At 41.8% G+C, this 24,517-nt stretch overlaps 1 protein-coding gene across 1 annotated transcript in view; it reads right to left on the reverse strand.

Moving 5' to 3' along the window:
* KIF18A (kinesin family member 18A) overlaps positions 1-24,517 on the reverse strand; it is a 40,122-nt gene that overhangs the window by 3,399 nt on the left and 12,206 nt on the right. The window contains 9 exon segments of the mRNA XM_033151187.1: positions 2,691-2,795; positions 4,649-5,126; positions 13,492-13,730; positions 14,973-15,094; positions 16,463-16,627; positions 18,734-18,896; positions 22,380-22,477; positions 22,747-22,821; positions 23,695-23,871. Of these exon segments, the coding sequence (XP_033007078.1) occupies positions 2,691-2,795; positions 4,649-5,126; positions 13,492-13,730; positions 14,973-15,094; positions 16,463-16,627; positions 18,734-18,896; positions 22,380-22,477; positions 22,747-22,821; positions 23,695-23,871 (1,622 nt within the window).

Raw genomic sequence — 24,517 nt, forward strand, 5'->3', positions numbered from 1 at the left:
CTTTAAAACTCCTGCATAGGAAGGCCAATAGTTCGCAGGCAGGCTCAAAGAAAATAGGAAATGTTCTGCACAGGAGCATCGACAATTCAGAGCAGGAACCCGGCAATTAAAGGGTAGTCAAAAACAAATCAGGAGTTTACTCCTGGGAGTCTATTCTCCTGATTCATTAAAGGTTTAGGAGAGGGGAAATGATCAAGAAATGATGCTTAACCTTATAACTGCTGCTAAGATTATATTAGCTAAAAATATCCTACTATCTAAATGGATTGAGAAAAAAATGGTCCATAGTAACTATGATTAAGCTAACCTATCATAAAATAATACATGTAAACCAGCCTGACAGGTTTATGGAATAAAGGGAATTAAAAAAAAAATTGGGAATAAATTCAATAATAACGCCCAACTTTATGCTGCTTTCAACCTGCTGTAACAGTATTTCTTTACGCACTTTATCTTTGGTCTATTTTGTTTAACAACAAACAAACAAACAGCCTTTGGCTGATTAAAAGATCTGTTGCCTTTTAAACTGTGTGTGGGCATTGTTATTGTTTGTTACCATGTCATGTATTTTGGTGTTTTTATATTGTAAACTGCCCTGTGATCCAGGGATGAAGGATAGAAACTCAATAACTAGTAACAACTAACTAAAGGTTTGGGAGAGGGAGGGAAAATATTGTCTGTAATTCCAGCTATAAAATAAGATAGTAAATTAGAAGTCAGTGGAGTCAGATATTTGAAGAGCTGCAAGACAGGAAAATGGCTGAAACCGAGTTGGAAACATTGGGAAGAGTTAAGAAGGCACATATTGGCACTGCAGCAAGAAGGAGACAAGAAGACAACACAGGAGCCCGGAAGTTGAATTGAGGGATATAAATCACAAAGTATTGGCTTGGTTAGCGAAACAGTCTAGAACAGGCACCCCCAAACTGCGGTCCTCCAGATGTTTTGGCCTACAACTCCCATGGTCAGGGATGATGGGAATTGTAGTCCAAAACATCTGGAGGGCCAAAGTTTGGGGATGCCAGGTCTAGAATATACATAGCTGGATGTATTTCTCTCTGTTTTTATTTGCTCACATGAGCAACTATTCAAACTGTAAGATTAGCTTTTTTTCCGGAATCATTTCCTCAAAAACTGTTTTAATTTGTTAAAACCTTGCTAAAGCCATAAGCAAAAACACGATTTTGTTTGGAATTGCCCAATGCCCTACTATTCTATCCAATATAGGGGATAGGTTGGGCCAGTTATTGCCCAGAGTTGATTAGTGGAGGCACCTAGAGACAAGTAGAGATATCCAGTTGGTGGCAGCAATGAAGCTAACATGAAGGAAAGGTTGGTTTGGCTTCACTTTACTTATACGGTATAGGCCAGTGATGTCCAACCAATCGACCGCGATTGACAGGTAGATCCCTGGTTGATTGCAGGATCCTTATTGATCATGGGATTAAAAGTAATGTATAATGAATGTTTCCACACACACCCCGCTGTTCCTACGTAGCATCAAAAGGGCGATCTGTTATAGACTGTTGCCTGCGTTAGATGGCTTTATGCACTTTTGTGTCTCTGCTAAAAAAAAGCTAAATAACTCTGGCCTCCCCTCCCCTAAAAAAAGCTGACGAACTCTGGGCAATCTTCCCCTTCCACCCACCAAAGGACACCCTCCTCCCTCCAATGTAGATCACTGCCAGTTTTTTTAAATACTGGGAGTAGATCACAGTCTCTTGGGAGTTGGACGTGTCTGGTATAGGCTATAGCTCACTCAGACCATCAAACCACCTTTCTAAACATTCAGTCCGGTAGGAATATATGGACATATAAATTGTGATTAAGTCCAGACTTTGACTGACAATCTAGTAAATTATGAATGCCAACCAGACATTTACAAGAGCCACACAGAAAGCAATTCAGGTAAAAAAACACAAATTTTGCAAACAACGAAGCTTATGCAAATGCATATTTTAGAGAGTGCTATTTACAGCCTGATGTGATGCATGTTTGCTGAGGAGAAAAAAATGCCAACTTTAATAGGATTTGCTCCAGACGAAGTGTGCCTAGGATTGCCACCTTAATTGCACCCATTTTTAAAATTTATATATTAAGACAAATTTGAGACAAGGATCTTTAGACAAGAAGGAAAGCAGTTAGGCCTGCACAGCTTTCCTTTCTTGCCATTGCTTCTTTCTTCCCACCCAATAACACACAGAGATTGGGGGGTGATTGCTGAGAAGGCCTGCAGAGGCCAGGTAGGGTCAGATTTGGCCCATGGCTCTCTGCCCCTGCATTAGATACATTAGTGGAAGAGAGACTGAGATGTCTACATGTTGGCCGCGCGGTAATCTAAGAATATGTTCAATATGGCAGCTTCTCCTGCTCAGCTGGCCCTTGGCGTGAGTGGCTTGAGGAAAGAGGAAACACCCTTTCTCCCATGTATGATCCTGTGTGTGACCAATGCTCCTCCTATAAATCATCATTATAAAAGACCAAAAGACGTTTGTGTGGTAATGTGAAGAGGAATCGACCAGCGTTGACACAGGGATATATGGGGTGGGGTGTCCAACAGAAGATCAAGTCATGAGGACTACTGGATTGGGGTAATGTTCCTGCCTCCTGCTAAACCACAGCACTGACACACCAGCAACCCATTTCACAGATGGGGAAAATAGCACTGAACTACTTGAAGCATTACTTACCATAATAACTTCCTTTTCCTCTCAGCAGCAGATGTCATTGCCATATAAGAGGGCTTATTATGTATAGGGTCTGGTTGCCTATTTAACGATGGAGCGACAGCAAGTCTGAAATAACAGCAAAGTGGGGGGGGGGGGGCGGGAGTAGTTGTGAAAAATCCAGAGTATTTCTTTAAAACAAAAGCCACAAATTCTAAAAATAATCTTGCATTCCAAAAAGTGTCGGTATTAAAACAAAATATGCAATGGAAGGATATTTTATTTGCATAGCTTTTAAAAATCCAGAAATTGCCAGTACTGACACTTGAATGCCTGTTTTCACTGGAAGATCTGTTCTGCAATACCTTCAATGAAAATACCCTGGTTTCACCTGGAATTAGGCCAGGATGAGAAATTTGCACAGAGCTGGAATCAGCAGTTGACACTGCTGGATATCTGCAAAAGCCGACGCTCCAACAGGTGCCCCACTGCCAACTTCTGGTACCCTATGACCTTGCTAATGCTGAACATTTTCTTACAGCAGCGCCCAGACACTCTGTGGGATCCACCCAGGGTCCACTCTAGTACAGTAACCTGATTAGCCAGCCAGGTGCTTCCAGGAAGCCCACAAGCAGCACCTGAAGGCAACAGAACTCTTCTGTTAACATCCTTGCCTACAAGAAATGAAGATTCAGAGGCCTACTGCTGCTGAACCTACAGGCTCCATTTTGTCAACATGGTTTCTTTTTTTGCGACTGATGAGACACATCTGTCATGGGTTTATCTCATCCCCTTTCAAAGCCATCAGTACCAGTGGTGACCACCACATCTTATGGAAGTGAATTTCATCTTGTGCATTGGGTGAAGGACCTCTGACTTGGTTAAATTTACTGCCAATCCATCTCATAGGTCAAGCCAGAATTCTAGGGCCATAAGGCAGGAAGAATAATTTCCACTCTATTCATTTAGACAATTCATACCCGTCACAACGCTCAGGGCAGCTAAGTGTCCTCTCAGCCTCTCTAGCCATTGTCTCCACACGATGTATACTTCGTTTGTATTGTCCCCCACCTCAGCCACCTTCTCCTAAACTAACCCCCCCCCCAAAAAAACCTAGCCTTGGCTTGTAGGGAAGCTATTTCAGTCCCCAATCATGTTGGGTGCTCCTCTGCACTTTTGACAGCTCTTCAATGTCATTTTCAAAAAGAGGCTGCCAGTTGTACCTTTGGTTCATTTAAAGGCATCCTAATACAGGCAGATTTATTTCAGTCCTTAGCACAACATTTCCCATTCTCACTACCATAAACAAGCCAACATTTCCAGAGCCGTTTAGAACAACCCCAAGATCTTTTTCCTGAGTACTTACCAGTTCAGAGAGACCACATCAATGAACATGTTGCTATGAATTTTTATTTTGATTTTTTTGCCCCTATGTGATTTTGAAATTGAGCCTCACTTGCGATTTTGTTGCCCGCCCGCCCGCCCGCTTTGAAGAGATGCTTTTGGAGCAATTCACAGCCTGCTTCGACTTTCACCAACCTGAATAATTTGGTGTTACCTGCAAGTCTGCCTACAATCCCTGACTCCAGGAGCACAGATCCCAAAATAGATCATTGGAGGGATCCAATGCTTCCTTCCCTCCATTGTGAAAACTGCTCGGTATGCTACCCTTGCTTTTTCACTTGCCTTATTGTCATGTTTCGCCAGACTTTGTGTTCGTGGACTGCAGTCCATGAAAGAAAGGGAAATGGGATCAGCAGGAGGAAACAGCAATACAATCTTTTGGACAAGGCCATACATAGTTTAACAATTCAGGCACGTCTTTCAGAGGCTTTAAATGTCACAATTATCTGACATTAGAATGTGAAACAACTGAGGTCACACCAATTGTGCAAAAAGGAAAGAAAGCAGATAAACCAATATCAGGATCAAGTGGTGAGGAAGGAAAGAGGATATTACACCTCCTCTTCCACAGAAAATACCTTTGTAAACTATTGTTGCTGCTGTCGGTCACCTGCAATTTGCTTTCGGATTCGTTGGGAGGGTAGTCTGTACTGCCCATGTTGCTTTCGTATAGAGTAACTGTCGAGTTCATGAGGCGCTCTGGAGTCACGATGCATATGTTATCCCCATGGCTCTCCTGCTTTAATGGCTCCTGAGCCTGTGCAGTGCGGCTGTTTATTTCTTGAAGGCCTGCTGCTGTATTTAACACTTGCTTTACCACAGTCTCAGTATGCAGGTTCTCCACAGGCTTCCGGCAGCCCATGGGTGTATACAGAATGGGGTGGAATGCTTTGCTGATGGAATCCACCAGGTGATTAGGGCTTGGCTGACTGGATTGCTGAGGACTTTGCACTGCCATGGGAGACTCCATCAATTTCCGCCTTATTCTTTTGTTAGGAGGTACTCCGTATTCTGCCTCAAGTTCCACATGGGTCTTAACTTTCTCTGATGCCATACCTAAGTTGAAAAACAGGCAAGAGGAATAATTTAGGTTTGTGTTCTAGGCTTTGCAGAGAAGAATAAGAACAGTTCTTAAAATATGGCCGTTTCCAATGCAAAAAAAGGAAGGTTGACAGCTCTGGTGGGGAACAAGTAGGAGACTTAAGGAGGAAGCGTAAGAGACCATGGCAAATGGAAAGCGGATTATAGCAGTGGTGGTCTTAATTTCTTGCAGCTCACACACAAAGGGCAATGGAAAGCAATACTGGTTTCTGTCAGATTGGTCTCCATGGATATAAGGTTATGTCTGATACAACATGAAAAAACATCCTTAGAGTGCATTAGAACCCACAATGCATTTTCCAAAAAAATATGTAAAACGCAGAACAGTGCTGGCATTGTGTTCCCCCCTCCAATAACATTGTGCCATATGATATGATCATTTTGGTAAGAAGTAACCATAGATATTGTCTTAAACAGATTCCTGAGATGTAAAGATGTTGGTGTTTTTCTGTAGGCCTATTATTAACTAGTCCTTTGGAACCAGAGAGAGTTAAAACGTAACTGGCTAATGAAGGTACTCATGGTGGCCAAACACTTGACACTTCAATACTGGTAGGAGAGATCTTCTTCCTGTATAGTACAAGGGATGGAAGATATGAGCCAACTAGCCACTTATGAGAAAGCGACTTTACATAAGCAGAGGAAGGGTGGAAAATTATTAGATAGACGGACTCCCTACATGGATATGTTTGCATAAGTTTGGATCTGGCAAGTTTGGATCTCCAACTGAAGCCATTACCTCTCTACTGGTACACAATTGTTTTTATTATTATTCACTAGTATTTTATTTGTACTTTGCTTCTTCCTTTCCTTCTGTATGCAATATTTTTAAAACCTGCTTTCCCTTCCACACATAGACTAAGCAGATGGAGGAAAAACTGTGAAAGGGGCTTAAGAAATTTTATTACAGCATGTGACTTGGTTAGAAACCAAAACACAGAGGTTTAGTACTGCCTTTAGAATGTAGTAGTGCATTTAGCTTGCTTATCTGCATAAAACAAACACTTTGCATTTATTTCCACCTCTGCCAGACAATGAGCTTAGCCTTCTTAAGACATTTATTCAAAATCTACCACTGCTTGATTTTGATAGAATAAATTCGGAAACCACACGTCATCAAGCCACTTCAAAAAAGGCATGTCTGACTTTTGGACTGACATGTTAAGTCCAAACCAATGAAAGATGAACTACTGGGGTGGGGGGGGGGAGATCTTCAGCAATTTAGAAAGCATTGCGCCACCATTTTAGATTGTGTCTAGTTGTACCTTGTTTGGGTGAATAACCATCATTCTAACCACAAGCTAAAGGTTTCACTGTCCAAGGAAATATTTATGGTTGGCTTACAAGTAGCAGATCTTTAAGCTGAAAAATAGTACACAGAAGGTCAGGAAAATGTTTATCAGAACATTCTAGGTTTTGATGTAGAACATACAAAGTATAGCTATGTATTATGATGGTGAAGGGCTGACATGCTCTGTTTAGCAGTTGGACTAAGTGAAACCATTCCTGTGAATTATGTAGTAGTTAACTGTTTAATCTCTGTTCTTGGTCCTACCCTCACGAGAAAATAACAAGAGAATCCTACCTAAACACTTGCTTCAAACTCAATGGCTCTCCAACCCCAGTTAAAAATTCAGATTGGTGTTTGGCTAGATAAAGTTCCAGTACTTCCTGGTTCATAAATTTTAGTCTGAAGTATTCCACATTGCATTTCTAGACAATAAACAACGCTGTGTGCTCAAAATATTTATCTTCCAACATCCTATGGCCGAGAAACCCGGTTATATGAATAGCGATACAAGGCTCCAATCATAACATTGTGAATAGCCACTTTGCTGAATATCAACAATATGCTTTGCCCAGAGAATCCAATTATAATCTTTCAAACAGCTATCCATTAAACATTTTAGGCAACATTTTAAAATATTAATTTATGAGGCGTTGCTCTAGCTTATGCATCTGAAAGTATGTGTTTCGGGGAAAAGTAGTGGTTGGCGGGCCGTTGGTCTGTGTTTATACATTACAAGCACTGACGTTCCTCTTTCCAAAGAAGAAGAAGAAAAAGTTTTGTTTACTGTAAGGCACTGGGTTTTTTCAAAATGTCCTAAGAGAAACTGGGAACGAAGTCTTGGGGGAGAGAAACGTTTTGGTGAGAGTGCCAAGTTTTAGAAGCTTCTCCCAGTACTGAAACCACTTTTAAATTACCCGTAAATGTAAGCATTTAAACTATAAACCAGACAGGTAGAGAACACAAAAGTATTGCCAACATTAATATTTGTTGAACTTCAACACAACGAGCCATATTTCATACTGCACTGCAAGCACATTAATAAAAAGCAGGTTGCTAGGGTTCCATGAAGCACAAATGCGAGCCATTAGGAAAAGAAAACCCCATATAGCTACTTAATGTCATCAGAATGAAAGAAACCCTTAGCAAAACAATCGTTTCAAACAACTTGGGCCAAAGTACCTCCTGATTCCTTATGCTCCACCTCAGTCATAGAGATCTTCCTGCCTTTGATGTGCCCCCTGGAACTCCTTGCCTGTAAAGATCAGGCAAGAGTCACCCCTGCCATATTTTACAGGTGTTTTGAAAACAGTACTATTCAGACGGGCCTCGAATGGAACATGAATGGAATGGATATTATAATGCTGTACACCAACTTGCCATTATTATTTAATGAAAGTACTGTATATTTAAAAGAGCGATTGTCCTCGTTTATCCTGCCCTTAACGTGGCTAGCATGGGCAATGGTCATGGATAATGGGATTTGTAGTTCAGCAGCATTTGGAGTGCCACAGGCTGCCCAACCCTGGTTTAATGCTATGAGGAAAAGCTTAGGTGTGCTTCGAACCCTTCTCTTCCAGTGAAGTTGTGAAGAGATGATCAGAGGTTGATGATCCTGGCTTCTTTGGACAAACCATAGTTAAAGCTCACTGCAGCAAACCCCCTGCCCTACTTTCAACAAACTATGGTGCGCTGAAAATGGAGGCAAATGCTTGCAGCCATGCTGGAAAAGGGAGCCTGCGTATATCTACCCAGTCCAATAAACTAAAGATAACTTGGATACAATACTAAAGGATTAATTTAGGATGTAAAATCGACCACATTCCCCCAACTTATTACCATGCGTGTTATGGGGAAAACAAATCCATCTTATATTAAAGCTGCGTTCCTTTGCACAGTTACCTAGAAGTAAGCCCTATGGCAAGCAGTGAAACTTACTTCTGAGTAAACTTTCGCAGGTTTGTGCTGCACCTGCCAAAATATATTTTTGCCATGCTTTAGAATCAACATGAAAATGGGAGTTGAACATGAAGGTATTCAAATGAATGATTTCTCTCCCTTCAATTAAGAATTTTGGACAGCCTGGCTATGCTATGTCATGCCTCCAGAAATCTCCGCCAATAAAGGAACTCATTTATCAAGAAGCGAGTATACAAAGGCAAGACTTTGCATGGTATCAAGTAATGTGAAAAGCGTGAGGGAAGTATTTAGCAAACATGAGTCACAGTCCACAAAAGTCAAGTCCATGTCAAAAAGACACTTGATGAATGGGATGAGTTCTAATTGGGTTTGGGACAAAATAACAGGTTGGGATTTTTTTATTATTATTCTTCCAGAACTCATGTTAAATACATACATGAGAAGGTATTTCTGGAATCTGTGCTAAATTAAGTCTGCTCGGTTGTTCGGGCTAAAGTGAAATCAATATTAATGTATTCATTTCAATGACATTTCTGGGCTTCCAGTGATTGATCCAATTACTCTACTAATCATAAATTTTTATCTTTTAACAGCTTTCTGACTCATGGAATTCCGAGTTGCAAATGTTGCCTAGTGAATGAATTTTAGCTATTTAATATCATGTGACCCCAACGCGTTATTATGCCAAGCAATTTAAAGACATTCTGGAAGCAATAAATGCAACGTGGGTGTGTGGGAGCTACCAAACCCCAGCTTGCATACAAAGAATGGCAACATGGTCATTAGTGTGATGCTATTACTCAAGACGGAGAAAGGAAGGAAGTTGTAACAGGGCAGCTTGAATGGGAAGAAGCTCTCCAGTACGTATTGAAGCTTACAGGTGAGAGAATGAAAGAGGATGCAAGCCTGCATCTGGAGCCAATGTTTTGACTAACATGAGAATTCACAGCAATTAGCTCTCCCCAATAATAAACTGGCTTTGCTTCTGGTCACTGGAGGAAGTAATGGGCACTTCCCCCTGCATTTAAAAATGGATTCCCCCCCCCCTACTAATGCACAGCTACGCTTAAAGAAATGGGATATCTGAAACAAAGCCAGAAATACCGGCAAGCCTGGCTGTGAATGGCTGTGAATGGAGCTCGCGCTCGCATCTCACACACAGAGGACATGGATCACGCCATCAATCAAAATCCGAGTGCGCAAGCCTTAAGAATGCCACTCTTAACTTAGAGCTTGTGTTTTTACTTGACTGGTATAATAATTTATGTTGCACTTCAATGGCAGGAGCTAAAATATCACAGCTGCCTATGATTTTGCAGTCTGCTATAAACTGCAGCTAAAACGTAAGCCCCTCACTCTTTTTTGAGGCAACAGTCTATTTGAAATTAAAGTTGTTTCAAGAGCAAAGGATGGTGCTGTTATTCTGCTGCCAAGTCTCTTTTCTTACTCTCATCCAAGTGCTACTGAAAGCAAATAATAACAAGGCTTTGAAGTTTCCAAGTGAGGTAGAAAAGCCAAGAGTGATGGGTTCAACCAAACAGCAACCCTACCCCACTCTACCGGGAGAGAAATATCTAACCAACCTTACAAGTTTTTGGAAGCGTGCTACCAAGTTAAGTTCTGGAAGTGAAAACGGCCAAGATATCTTTGTCATTAAAGTTTGCTACAAGCAGCCTATCACCCAAACACGCCTGTCATCTATCTGTCTATAGCAAACACAGGGGCACTGTAATTTGGACATACATACCCCAAGAACTGAGTTTTGCAAAATATGGAGATTTCTGTTTGACCAGAAGAATCCTTAAACTGATTCCTTCACCTTTTATAGCCCTCTTCACCAATACAGTGAGAAAATGGATAGAAATATAGAGGGAAATGAATGGGATTTACTGCTAAAGCTTAACATCCTCAGCTTACTCTCATGTAAAATTTTGAAATCTTGCTGACTTCCATTCTAGCAGCTTCTTTGTCTTTGGTCATGCTGGTTAAGACTGCATTGTCCCTTGATTGCTTTCTGTGCCAACTTGACATTTTAATTCTCACAATGCCCCAATCCTTTAAGCACACCCGCTGCCTTTGCTCTTTCTTCTGTTCCCATCTTGACTAGAATATCAGAGAATCAACTTTGCTCTAACTTCTGATACCAGCCGGGTTTCTCACAGTCCATTTATGAAGCCCTGACTACTCTTTCCCCAGGTTAAAATACTGTACTATACTATATTTCCATCATATTCAAACCAGAAATGTTGATTGTGACCAGAAACAAAGGACTGGTTTAGACTGGACAAATGTCTAAGCCTATTCATTATCTTTTTTTATGCATTGCTAATGTGCTGAACAGATGCAAAACACCAATAAATATTATAAATATGCTGAGACGTAAGCTCATCCACTGATAATTCACAGTAGATGGCATTATTGGTACTAGACAACATAGCTGGCATTGATGAGCATTGCTACACTTAATATCTAAAGGAAGGACATTTAGAGAAAAAGCATTTCCAACTACACTTTCCTAGTAATCAATCCACATTTAAGAGCGAAACAGTAAACTACATATGCTAGCAAGCTGGGCTCTCACACACCCTTCCTGTTTAATTCCCGAGATGCCCATTATTTTATTAAAATTATACTGCATACATACTTCAGCATAAATGAAACGTTATGATGACCAATTTATCCAACTATAGAGAATTTTGGAAAACCCTCTGAAATATTCCCACGGGAAACATATATGTCTCTTAATTCAAAAATGGACTGGAAGCCAAGAGTCTGGTGCCCCAAAATGGAACAGCTTTACTGTTATGTTGACAAGTAAAGCCCATGCAATTATGCTGCAAGTAAAATATGGATTTTTAAATAAGGAATAATGACCACTGTATAACAGGTGGCCAATGTTTTTTCAGCCTCTGTGCAAAACCCAATGTTCCTGCCTAACATCTTGAATAGATTGCATACCAAATAAATAAATAAAATCAACGAACTAAAATGGTGCAATGGGATCTGTATGAATTGTCGTTTAGAAATTTCCTAACTAAAGATAAGTCAGGGCTTCTTAACAACATGAGAATCCCTGCTCCCATGACTTTTCCAAGGAATAATTTCTGTTGCTGATGATTTTGTGTGTGGTTGGGTCTTTATCCAAGTTTAGATGGTAAGAGCTCTAGAAGACCTTATAAAAGTTTCATGAAGTCTTGTTCTTAAGCATAGCTCTCCATATCATATTTTGTTTCTAAAAATTTAGTATTTGTTCGGAGAGTTGGTTTCCAAATTTTCTGCCTTGAAGGAACCTTCCCACATCCATCTAACGTTGAAGAACACGTGTATTGTAGGTTGGAGGCTCCAGAGTGCACCACAAGCTCACATGGAGTAGGGACAAGATCTATTGGGCCTCATCATTTCTTATGGAAGCTGAGGGTGCATCCAGACTGGGGAAGATCAGGAATGGAAATCTTCCAGGGGAGTTTGCCGATTCTGACTTCTAATTATAGAAGGAATACCAGGATCACCTTGGACTCTCTAAACCATAGGCGTGGGAAAGACCAACAGCAATTCTCCCCCTTGTGTTTGCACATAAATCAAATTATTTTCACTAGTGAGCTTGCAACTTTCCCCGCAATTCCTATCTACATCGCTGCTTGCTCTGAAATGGTCTCTAGGGAAGGGAGCATCCAGGATGCAGAAGTTGTAGCGATAAAGTATATGCAGAAAATTACCGCATCAAGGAGGAGTCAGTACAAACATTAGCACTCACATTTCCAACAGAAAGCCACAGAAGGAAACGTTACTAAACTGACTTGAAAGGTGCCTCACTCTCATTTTATGCCCAATATATTGTTATGGCATAAATTGGACGGATCGTACAAATGCCCAGACTATCGACTGATAAGGATATCTGCAAAAGATGAATGCACTGCACTAGGAAAGTAGCACAAAACTAACAAATTGGCTTTAATCTGTCGAATCACCCTTATTCGTCAGGTGTACAGGTGGTATTCTTCTTATCTTAACAAAACAGCCCACCTCCCAAATGAAACATCACAAGCACTGTGGAGGAATTCAGAAAGGTTACAAAAAAGGAAGGCAAAGGTCTTACTGTACACAGGTATCTTTAAATAATTATCTGGATCAAGGCTTATATCAGCATTTTCTAGTTTCTTCGGTGAAGCTGGAAGAAAAGCTACATGCAGATTCATTTCAATGCCCACCCTAGAACTGATGTTTTCGCAAGGCTGTAACTGCTACATTAGGAAGAGTTGAGTGATATAGGCAGATATTCCTGAGGTGATGAGGCCTACCACTTCCGAGGGAAAGGGCTTATTTTGCTATCTTACACTTTAGCTGCTACACTAAAGTTAGCTTTAGTCACATTTGGCCAGGGGTCAGTCGCGCACGACTCTGCGGTTGCGGCGCTCATCTCGCTCTATAGGCCGAGGTAGCCGGCGTTTTGTTCGCAGATAGCTTCTGGGGTTATGTGGCCAGCATGACTAAGCCACTTCTGGTGAACCAAAGCAACGCACGGAAACGCCGTTTACCTTCCCGCCGGAGCAGTACCTATTTTATCTACGTGCACTTTGATGTGCTTTCGAACTGCTAGGTGGGCAGGAGCTGGGACCGAGCAACGGAAGCTCACCCCATCGCGGGGATTCAAACCGCCGACCTTCTGATCGGCAAGCCCTAGGCTCTGTGGTTTAGACCACAGCGCCACGGCGTCCCTTGTGAAGTACAATAACCTTGTAAAATATACAGTTTTGGGTTACCCCTCCCCCCTTTGTTTTCTCTTCTGCATGGGTTCTGTTTTTCTTTTTGTTTGCGTCTCACCATGTCTGGTGCACATAGTTACGTACTTTTTAAACTTTAATAAAAAGATCACCACTGTCATCAGCATTCTGTCTGCAAGGCCACTCCTGCTAGCGAAAAGCTGCTCTGGTCAGTTCAGTGACCCTCCAAGGATGGGAGCTACAGGTGGCTCTGCTGGAATTCCAGTCTTTCAGTTCAGGACAGGGGCATTCTGGATCCAACACTCAATGTAAATCTACCTTCAATTTTGAACTTTTTCCTTAGGGAAGGTGCAACATCTTAAAAACACAAAAGAGACAATTGTCTACTTACGGCAAGGAGTATTCTGGTAACTCACAAGTTGTGGAAAGGCCATGATAGCAGACATCACTGGTGAATCATTTTGTTTTGGTTCTTTTTTCAGTCATCTGGTCAGCCCAGACCACGGCTTCTCTCTGTGAATCAGCTGCGCAAACACCTTGAAAGTCATCCCTCAACAGCACTGTTGCTACCCCGCTGTTTTCAAAGCTACGTACTGCTTTCTTAGAACAGGAAGCAAAGCACTTAGTATTCTGTTAAAAACGAAAAGTTTCACGGTAAATAAGCTACAAACATCTCAGAGATAGCACTGCATGCTGCTTTTGTGTAATTGTATTTATAGGAACATATATTGGTCATTATCCCTAGGTGCCAAATTACATTATCAACAGGATTCCTACACCCTAAAAATATTTGAGTTGATCCTTCTGCATTCTGGATTAATTGAAGTTTCAGAATGCGGCTGCTAGATTGGTGATTGGGAGTGGCTGCTGAGACCATATAACACCCGTCCTCTGAAAGACCTACACTGGCTCCTAGTACATTTCCGAGCACAATTCAAAGTGTTGGTGGTGACCTTTAAAGCAAATGAGAGATCTTGGTATAGGTCATCAACCAGGTCCCCCACACCAGGTAGGTAGTCATACTGGAAATTTATCACCTCATTGTTAGGCACCACTGAGCAGCTGCCTACAAAGAATGCATTTATCATTATCTATTCTATAGGCTTCTCTATTAAGACCAGCCGTTTTAAAAGAGGAGTTATGGGAGTTCCAAAGGGAGCCAGTAATCTGGCTTCTGTATTTTGGACCTGTTGAAGTATCAGAGTTGTCTTCAAGGACAGTCCCAAGCCCTTGGCCAAGTCGTTGTTTGGTGAGTGGGGAGCCATTCCCCCATTTATAATCAGCTGAAGAGGAGGGCTGGGCTGGGTAACTGTGGTGCATGAGATACCCACCACTGGCATGTGCCCCTGAATCACTGGCCAAAAGTGAATCTGGCCTTCAGGCCAGAAAAGAAAGGTTAGCCACCCACAGAATGGGACTAGGCACATTCTCCTGCCTACATCTTCCACACTGCAGGGCTGCCTTATTCCTGGTTCCAGAGGTAAGACAAGAAGCAAAGCTATGAAGTCACAGCAGTCTGCCTAGACTACAATGGATACCAAAATGGCACCCTCACGCTCTGGATTTGATTTGCTGCACACCTTCCAAAGAGATTGGCCACCACTGAGCTTAAAAGGTCAAAGAGTTCCTACCAGAAATCCTGAAAGAACTGGAGAGCAATCTGTTCAGCTTTGCGGAAGGGGACAGAAAAAGAACATTGTCTTTGTTGGCATTGTTACTTTCAGACCTCTTGTTCAAAAGCAGTCCACAGAAAGTTTAATCAAATGTAACACAATTTTGTGTGTAAAATTAGCCTATTTGTAGCCTTCACATATGTCAAAAGCTTTAAATAGGGAAGCTGTTCAAAATATGGCATTTCAAACGCCGACTTACTTTTCTGTCTGTTTATATTGCTGTTCTTGGAGGGATGCAAGAGTCCTCATGTATTCAGTCTGAGTTCTCAAATCTTTCACTTCCAACTTCAAATGGCAGTACTGCAGATCTCGGATGAGCTCCTGGAAAAGGGAGCCATGTTTAAGCCAAGCTCATAGGCAGCCAACCCAGTAATGACAGGAATGCTACTACTTTGAAAAACAACAGTCCTACTTCTAGAGCAGAAGTCTTGCCAAGTGATGGGGAACAGGTCAAGAGGGTGGCATCCAATTGTGGCAACAGCCATGCCGTTAACTAACTGTTGGCTTGGGCCAAGGGAAATCTCGTGCAATTTTTGCCTACCATAGTACATGATTTGTACTATCATGCTACTTCCCCTTGCGTTAACAATAGCTAACAATGTTTCTTGAATTAACGTTATATTGAATCTCACTCAGAGCTGATGGCCGTCAATACAAATGAACCAAGGTACATGAATGACCTAGGAGACCTCTTATTGGAGCCCCTTAAGTCTGGGGCTGCTAGGGAAGCAAAGTATGAAACCCTGCCTGCATACTGGTGCTTTGAAAGCTTCCAGACTGGAGGAGGGTGCGGGAACCCCCCCCCCCAAAAAAAAATCCACACACAATTGAGATTAAGTCCTTAAAAATGACCAGTGATTTGGTAAAAATGATCTGGTACTAAACTTCAGTGACAGTGAGGGCATACCAGCATTCATCAAGCATGGTTCTCATCCTTGCGACTCCCAATTATTATCACATTTTACATGCTAATAACTTCCATTTTCAGCAGTGGCTAAGATGGATAAGGTATTATTTCAGTGGCAGAGGTTGCGGGAAGAATGCAGCAGACACCAGGTCAATTTTGTTTATAGGCTTGTTTGAAAATGGAAGGCAGGTTCTTTGTTCGCTTCCTGGTTTTCTTCTTTTCTTTCATATGAAGACAGTATCTATTCTTATGCTACGTGAACAACAAGAAACTACAATAGTCTATTGTAGACACACTACTATTCAGGGAAGCACAGCAATTTGTTTGAGATTTAAAAAGGGGGGGGGGATCAATCTATTTTCACTGAAAGCAGTGAAAAACCATGCAGATTTAAAAGAGAAAATTGCAACAGAAAACATCTATCTTATACCATGTTACAAAGCAGCTATCTGCAAATGGGAAACCCTTACAGTTAGCAAGCACTATTTTTAAGTAACCGAGGAAGGACACATGAAGCAAGATGGTAAGTGATTTGGCCTGAAGGGTCAGCTCAAAACCAATTCCCTGCTCGCCCTCACTGACACATCATCTTCCTTCAGTTCTGCCTTCCCAAGCAAATTCCTGGGTTTTGGTCTGGAGTGTGGATAAAGAACAATCCCTCTCACTTGAACATTCAAAATATTTCCCAGGAGCCAAAGGGAACATGAGAACAGTACTACTGGATTAAGCCAGTGACCTATCTAAATCCAGTATCCTGTTCTCACAGTGGCAAAGGAGCTTACCTGAGGAACATGGCCATCTTGACCCAGGAGGCGCATTTCGTTTTCGACCCGGTGCAACCAATTACTGTTGTCCTCAAAGCGTTTAGTCTCTTCCGCTTCCCTCTGCTCTATTTGCAAGCGCCGGGTTTTAAGTAACGCAAGCCGGTGGTCGTGCTTGTCAGTCGCCTGTAACAAAACAAACCCAAGTTTCAAACAGAACCGGATACTATGGCGAACTACAAACTACCAAAGCAACAGCCCAGCATCTCGTCCTTCCAGTAACAACCTGCAAAACAGAACACATGATGCAATATTATTCCATTTCCTCAACTGTGCTGGAGTTCACTGGCTGTTGCCGTCAGCGAAGCCCAGTGAGATGCCATCTGTTTTAATTTTTGTGTGGTTTTAATTGTATTATAATTGTTGTAAACCACTTGTGAAACCGTGGCATGCAAATATTTTTACCAAAAAATAAAGACACACACATTTTTTTAAAAAAAAACTTAAGATTTTACCAGAGGGGAAGGTGACCGCAGTTGCAAGCCGTTCCCTCTCTGTATCAGCTAGTTCAGCCCACACTCTCCCAAATCATAAGCAACAGGGTTGGTCCAAATAATTCATTTACCGGTAGGTTTTTTTTTGCCTGAACCCAAAAGGAATGCAGGGGGTGGTGGCGCTTGAATGTTCTGCATGTGAACCCAATATTTTCCCCCAGTGTGATTTCTGAAGAACACGGCCCCCAAATGCTCTTTGAACTCCCGAATTTAAGACATGATTTTGACTATTAAGAGCAAGAGGGCTTTCCAAAGAAAAAGCTGCCAGTATACGTACCCTGCATTTCAGCGTTTAAAATATTTCCTGTTTAGTTCAACAGAAGAAATTTATATCACCTTCCATTTCAGAAGGCTATGCTCAATTGAAAGCAGATGTCTGAGAAAACCCAACACACAAAATTATTTTGCAACAGAACTTCAAAGATTGTCACTTACAGTTAACTGCTATGTGAGGGAGGTTTTATACATTTAAGTATTAGCCACTTGAGCCACATTATATGTGAGGCAATATACGAACAATGTATGATAATAAAAAAATCAGAAGTAAAAAGCCTATCCGTAAAATGCACAGAGCCAGGAGTACAAAGTTCCCTCTTACACCACACAGAATAAAAACTGGCGGCTCAGGCTCAAGCCCTCTTTCCTGTCGTTCTTGAAGAAATGTCACAAATTGGTTCAGTTTGTGTAGTGGGGGAAAGCAACGTAAGAGTAGAGAAAGAACGCTATGACTGGCAGACCTTGAGGGGCAGAAAAAGTAATGCTGGGGAGACCCACTGAGAGGAAACAGCACCCAAAAAGTAAACTAAGAGCCAGCAGGTTTGAGCAGCAAGAAGGCCAAAGGAATGGGAAACAAGAGTTGACAAGAAAAGCAGGGACCAAGGAAAAAGTATGCAGACAAGTCAGAGGACATAGAAAAGAGCCTTAGCAACACAGTGTGAGGTAGAATTCAGGAGCGCAACCTGACTACAAAACTGGTAAGAACCAGTTAAGGAGGAACCTAATAGGTGAATGTTTAAAGTGAAAAAATAACTCCATATAAGGTGCAAGAAGAGTTCTAATAGATACAGTGAAAGTGAGTTGAACAAGTTGCATTTCAAGGACTGTGGTTGGATGAAGAGATGGTGAGGTGCTGGGGTGGCCGAAAGGGATTCAGTTAGAGGACAAACAGCTAAGATGATGTAGCCTACATCTCGCCTATTTATAAAGCTCTGGTAGACTCTTTGAACTTTGTTCGATGATGCTTTACTAAATAAAGTCAGACCGATTGAGAATTTGGTATATGAGCCTCTGCACTTGAATCCCCAAGGGAAATTTCCCGCACAGGTGGTGGGACTGAGGAGGGGGGGAACTGGACAGGAGGACAAGGTGAATTCTAATTAGAAACCATGCTAAGAGGATTCACACGAGCCCACACATACACCAAAAGCACGTGGAAAGATGGTGCCAGCTCTCTCAATGAATGTGCATGGTGCTGCTTCAAATGACTGCCGGCACATGTATTGCCACTGGGGAAGGTGGAGGATAGCCAGTGCAACCTTGCAACGCTCTTGTGCATTTCAGTGGGAGAGGGTTCAAGTGAAGCCCTCAAAGATCTAACCAATGTAATTCATTTGAAGATGCCCTGGATAACTGCAGGAAGAAGATACACAGGGTCAGAACCACATTCTTTTCATTAGCCCTAACACCTTGGCATAAACACAGCAGAAAGGACAGCAGAACTGTCATACTAAAAGCTTACCCTCTCCATTCTCTCCGGAGCGCACATCATTTCAACTTGTTCATGGCAATTTTTCTGATAATGGGTTTTAAGGATGTTTTCTTTATGGCGCAGTTCAAGCTTCAGTAACTCTTGCCTGATTTCCTCTCGATTTGCGAACACACACTTCAAAATTTCTCTAAACCTGCCCCAAACATTTACATAAAAAAAGGACCGAGTTACACAAAACACAGCTTCAGTGCAGGGTGTTTTTGTCAAGGGCATTACACCGTGGGAAATAGCAGTTTCAATTTTTTTAAAAAATATGTTTAACAAAAGAGGTTAAAGCTTTAAAGTAGGAGTGGCACTTCAGATGTTTGTTTGTTTATAAAATGATGGTGATGATTTGTAAAATTTATACACTGCTTTATCATAAAAATACCAAAGCGGTTTACAGAATAAAACCACAAAACATAAAACCATAGAATAAAAACATTAAAAAGTATTTAAAAATGTTGCTGGTCAACAGCTGCCACCTTCCCTGACCATTGACCATGCTGGCTGAGGCTGATGGAAGTCCAGTAGTATTTACAGCAACCTATTGAGTATATAAGGGGCAAGGCAGTGTCTCAAATAACCTGTTCTTTCCTGCCATTTAAACATTTAGTGCAACATGGTGACGTATTGATCAAAAAGCCACATTTCCATAACCCAACAGGTAAAGGGAAGGTTGGAATCCAGGACAGAAGTGCATTATAATCAGGGAAACTAATAAAATAATCCCCAGATCTAAATGAAACCCCCGTGTCCCCATATTCTTCCATGTAAGTATATCAAAAGGCCAAGTTCTTGGACTGAGTAGCACAAACCCCTTTGTTTTGGTCTAGGCTTTGCATGGGGGGGGGGGGGAGAGAGTCAGGTCCTATTAAGGTCCAGAACGCCACAATGGTACACCAGCAGTGAAAGTCCTCACGTAGCAGTGTGGTTTTTATTCAGACATTAATCTCAAGGACAGGAGTCAGGTGATATCTGCTTAAACACTCGCTGTGCCTTTACCACCTGAAGCAACAATCAGCTGTGCATGCCATTCTAAAGCTTAACCAAGGAGCTCAGATGTGACCACCTCTCTTTATTTGCTTCCAAGTTTGATACAGTAAAAAAGGGATGTGGGTGGCGCTGTGGTCTAAATGACAAAGCCTAGGGCTTGCTGATCAGAAGGTTGGCGGTTCGAATCCCCACGACGGGGTGAGCTCCCGTTGCTCGGTCCCTGCTCCTGCCAACCTAGCAGTTTGAAAGCACGTCAAAGTGCAAGTAGATAAATAGGTACCGCTCTGGTGGGAAGGTAAACAGCATTTCTGTGCGCTGCTCTGGTTCGCCAGAAGCGGCTTAGTCATGCTGGCCACATGACCTGGAAGCTGTACGCTGGCTCCCTTGGACAGTAAAGCGAGATGAGCGCCGCAACCCCAGAGTCGTCCGCGACTGGACCTAACGGTCAGGGGCCCCTTTACCTTTGCCTACAGCAAGTTTTCAAGTGGCTTACTAAGCGGCACCTGGTCAAAAAGGAGCGCCAGTGTGCAAAACACTGAGTTTAGCGCATGTGAAAAAAAGGAATAGGCAAAGGGGGAAATGCTGTATTGACAAAGCAATGCTAGAGATTTTCTGGAAAGATGTCTCGTGAAACATTGTCATCAGCTGGTGGGCAGGTAGGTGAACTGAGCCTGCAGTAGAGCCATGTGCATAGTTTTCTTGCAGGCTGCCCCTCCCCACCCTCAAAAATAATAATATAATTGTAGAGTTGGAAGGAAACCCTGTGATAGTTGCTGCTCGAAAGGATCTAAAATGGCTCTGTCTCAAAGCATAAAAATGTTTTATCTTATAAATTCAGGTTGTCAATACAGCTGTAAATTATTAGAACTTAGATTTCACGTGTTTCAACAGGTGTGCCTTTCTTGACAGCTTTTAGTAGCTTAAAAACCTCTTAATTGGAGCATTAAAATGCGGGTTACCATGGGAAAGTTCGACTGTAAAAATCTGTAATGTAACAAACAGTGATTAGCACCTATGATCCTTCCCTGGGGATATTTGTCTATATATGGAGTTATAGCAGCTTTAGTTTATGTCAGAGATATAAAAGAGTAAAATTGCTTAATGTGTTTATTATACAGAAAAGGGTCATTAAAAAGTTGTCTCGCTATATACACAGTTCTGCAAAACATAATTTTCCAGATTATTTTTAAACAAGTCGGCAGCGATTCTCTCTTAACAGGCGAAGATTCTTTTTTTAAATACACCCCTGTAGTTTTTTAATTCCTTTTTAAAAAAATAAATAAATGGTATTTCGAACCAAAACGGTTACATGGAATATATCCCCACATTTTCTTTGGCTAGTGCTTGCTTCCCAGTTCCTGGAATCCTGATTTTGCCAGATTGGATAAGTACCCCACTGTCCAAAACATGCACAAGCTGCACAGCTGCACTTTTAACCCTTCCACTGCCCCTGTGATTCCACAGCACCAGGCAGCGTTAGAACTTCAAAAGAGAGATTTTACTGGGCATAATTTTTCTCCTTATGCCTAACTGAATTTCTAGAGCACAGACAGAAAATATAGCTGTGAACAGCAATTACATTTATTTATTGAAAACATTTCTATTGGCCATTTCTCTGAGAGAGCCCAAGGTGGCTAAAACAATATTAAAAAGTTACAATACAAATGCTTAAAAAATACAAAAAGGGTAAAAATAGTAGAGTAAAAATAAAAGTGCCCATTGAAAACCATTTCCATCCCAAAATTAAACAAATTTTGCCCCAGCTTAAAAACACAATTGAAGAGCCTTTCTAAAAAAAGGAAATTCAACAGCATGGCAAATAAAAGAAACTAGTAAGAAGGAGGCAAGGTGAATGTTTCTTGAAAGGGGATTCCAGAGCTTGGGTGCAGCAACTGAGAAGGTCCTATCCCTGGTTCTGACTAAACATAATTCTGGGGAGTACAGTCCTGACATGGGTTGTGGGTTCAAGTACCAAGTTGGGCAAAATATTCCTGCATTGCAGGGGGTTCAACTAGATGACCCTTGTGGTCCCTTCCAACTCTACAGTTTTCCGATTCTATGATGTAACTGTGACACGTGCTACCATGGCCAGATCTTCAGGCTCCAGCAACACGTGCACCAACTTAAGCTGGGCAAAGGCTACATCAAGCACCTGAGCATTCAAGGTTAAGGACAGGTAACCTTAAAACTAGGGACCTGCATTTTCAGGTGTTGAGTCCTTATCCCAGGATTAAAGGCAATACCATCAAGAAAAGAACAATGGCTGTTTTATGGGCACAATAAGATAACCAAATGTTCCCTCCTTTGCGTGTGGGAGTGGACCATACAGGTATATGGGAGTTTGCTTATTGACCAGGTGTTAAACTCGACTTCCCTATAGATCCCCAGTAGCTTGTACATTAAATATTGGCAATGGAGGAGGCCACTGGATAGCAATATGGAAGTATGGAAGAGCCTTTCTGTTAAGGAGTCACCAGATGCGTTATGGTACATTGACTGACAGGGTACCATTGACCAACTAAGGCTATCAAGAGAGAAGGTATTACAAGCACTTTGTCATCTTATGCACACAGGTACTTGTGGATCATGTCATAACTTTGTACAAGACAACACAATAAGTAAGCTTTTTTTTTTTTTTAACCTTGAAATTTCCACCTGTTGTTGATCTGTGGCACGTCTGTCAGGAGAAGATGTTTTTTCCAACTCAAGGACTCGTAGTTTCTCTTTCAGCATTATGATCTGAAACAGGATAATAGTGTATTTTGAAAGAAACGGGTGTTATGTGCAGTTTGCATCTCATTTTTTAGTATTCCACGAGTTTCTTTAAACAGCTTTTTGAAAACCAATTTTTAAAGCCATAGTAATGATCTACATTACACCTAATATGGCAGAGAAACACCAGGTTTTCTGGAAATCTGGTTACACAACAATTAATGCCTTCTTTTAATTATGCTGTTATCCTTTATGTGTAACTCAAGCAACATTAACTATTCTAGTAAGTGACATACCTCTTTCTTTTGTTCTTCACAAATCTTAACGTATTGACTTATATGGCTGTCCAAGCTTACAACATTGCTCTTCAGCTGTGAAGACAAAACCAAGTTCAGCTTCACAAACATCAGAAGACAGTATATTCTTCCTTTGCTATGGAAAACATACCATATGACCATCACACCAAGCAACACAAACATCAGTCACAAAACCCCTCTGATGAAACAAAGGTAACAAAAAGGTAATGGGATGGATCCAGACATGCCGAAACATAATAAAAGTCATGGCTTGGATTCAGACTTCCACTCCACGATTATCACCAATTACTCTTTCCTCCTGCTGCTCCCACATTGTTCTGGAGTTTCCCCCAATCCTCCAGAACAGCTTTTCCCAGGGCTGGAGAGGAGGATGAATTGGTGACAATCACCACCTGCCCTTTTTTTGCCAGTGCCAGATAAACTTTGCTGAGCCCAAGTTGAGTTTCAACCCCATGGGCAGCATCCAAAGCTGTGCTCACCTCAGGGGGGAATTCCCCACTCCTTTCTGCAGATTCCGACACCCAGTAACCGCACCCGCTCCCAGGATCTCCTTTATGCAAGGATACCCTTGAGAAAAGCCTAAGATATGCATTGAGGAGTTGCAGATGAAGAAGGAAAATACGGAAGGGAGAAGGGAAATTGGACGTAGGTCAAGTGTATCAAGGAATTGTTTTCCCCTTTGAAACAATGCCATGAAACAGAGGGAAGGGAAGATAAGAAAATACAAGCAGCAAAGAAGGCAGTTGTGACACTGCTTGCGTAAAAAGAAAAAGGAAAAAGTGCTCACTAAGATTGCCACAATATTTAAAAATATGAAGCAAAAAAGAGAGGTCAGTATCTTTTTCCTGTTGCAATTATCCACTCAATCAGAACAAACAAACACCATTTCATAATTTGAAAGCAAAATTATGAAAAAAGTTTACTTACAGAGGATTTGATGTCCTTGGCTCGATTGGCATATTTAAGAGTGTTATATGTGTCATCATAGAACAGAGAAGAAGGGCTAACGGCAGCTATGATTATCGTACGGCAATTTCCTCCTAGAGAATCCTTCAGTAAACGAGTAAGCTTGCTGTTCCGATAAGGAATGTGCTGGTTCTTCTTCTGGAAAAGAAAAAGAAAAAAAACCACACAGAAGAGGGTGAGTGTTTAATGGAGTGCTGAGATTACTTTAGCATCAGACCATGACTTACTATGAACAGCTGTTCCACAATGCACATAAATGACAGGAGATAAAAACCTTGAATTCCCCCCCCCCCTAGAAAGCCTCTTGCAACACCTAGCCAATCCCCTAACATGACCTCCTATATGAGATAGGGTACCATTGTTTGGTCCCTGCTCCTGCCAACCTAGCAGTTCGAAAGCACATCAAAGTGCAAGTAGATAAATAGGTACCACTCTGGTGGGAAGGTAAACAGCATTTCCGTGCACTGCTCTGGTTCGCCAGAAGCGACTTAGTCATGCTGGTCACATGACCCGGAAGCTGTACGCCGGCTCCCTCGGCCAGTAAAGCAAGATGAGCGCCGCAACCCCAGAGTCTTCCGCGACTGGACCTAATGGTCAGGGGTCCCTTAACCTTTACCAGAGGTTAGCCATTTAGATTCTCCAATTCTTGCAAAGAAAGGAAGGATGGATGCTTCATTCTCTCCACCCGCAAATCCCTGTACATACAAGGAGTCAGCAGTCTAGAGAAACCCAGATTCCCTCCCAAATTCAGCAGCAGCAGCAGCAGCAGTTCTGTGTTCCCAGA

The sequence above is a fragment of the Lacerta agilis genome, chromosome 1 (genome assembly GCF_009819535.1).
Source record: "Lacerta agilis isolate rLacAgi1 chromosome 1, rLacAgi1.pri, whole genome shotgun sequence".
NCBI classification, from domain to species: Eukaryota; Metazoa; Chordata; class Lepidosauria; order Squamata; family Lacertidae; genus Lacerta; species Lacerta agilis.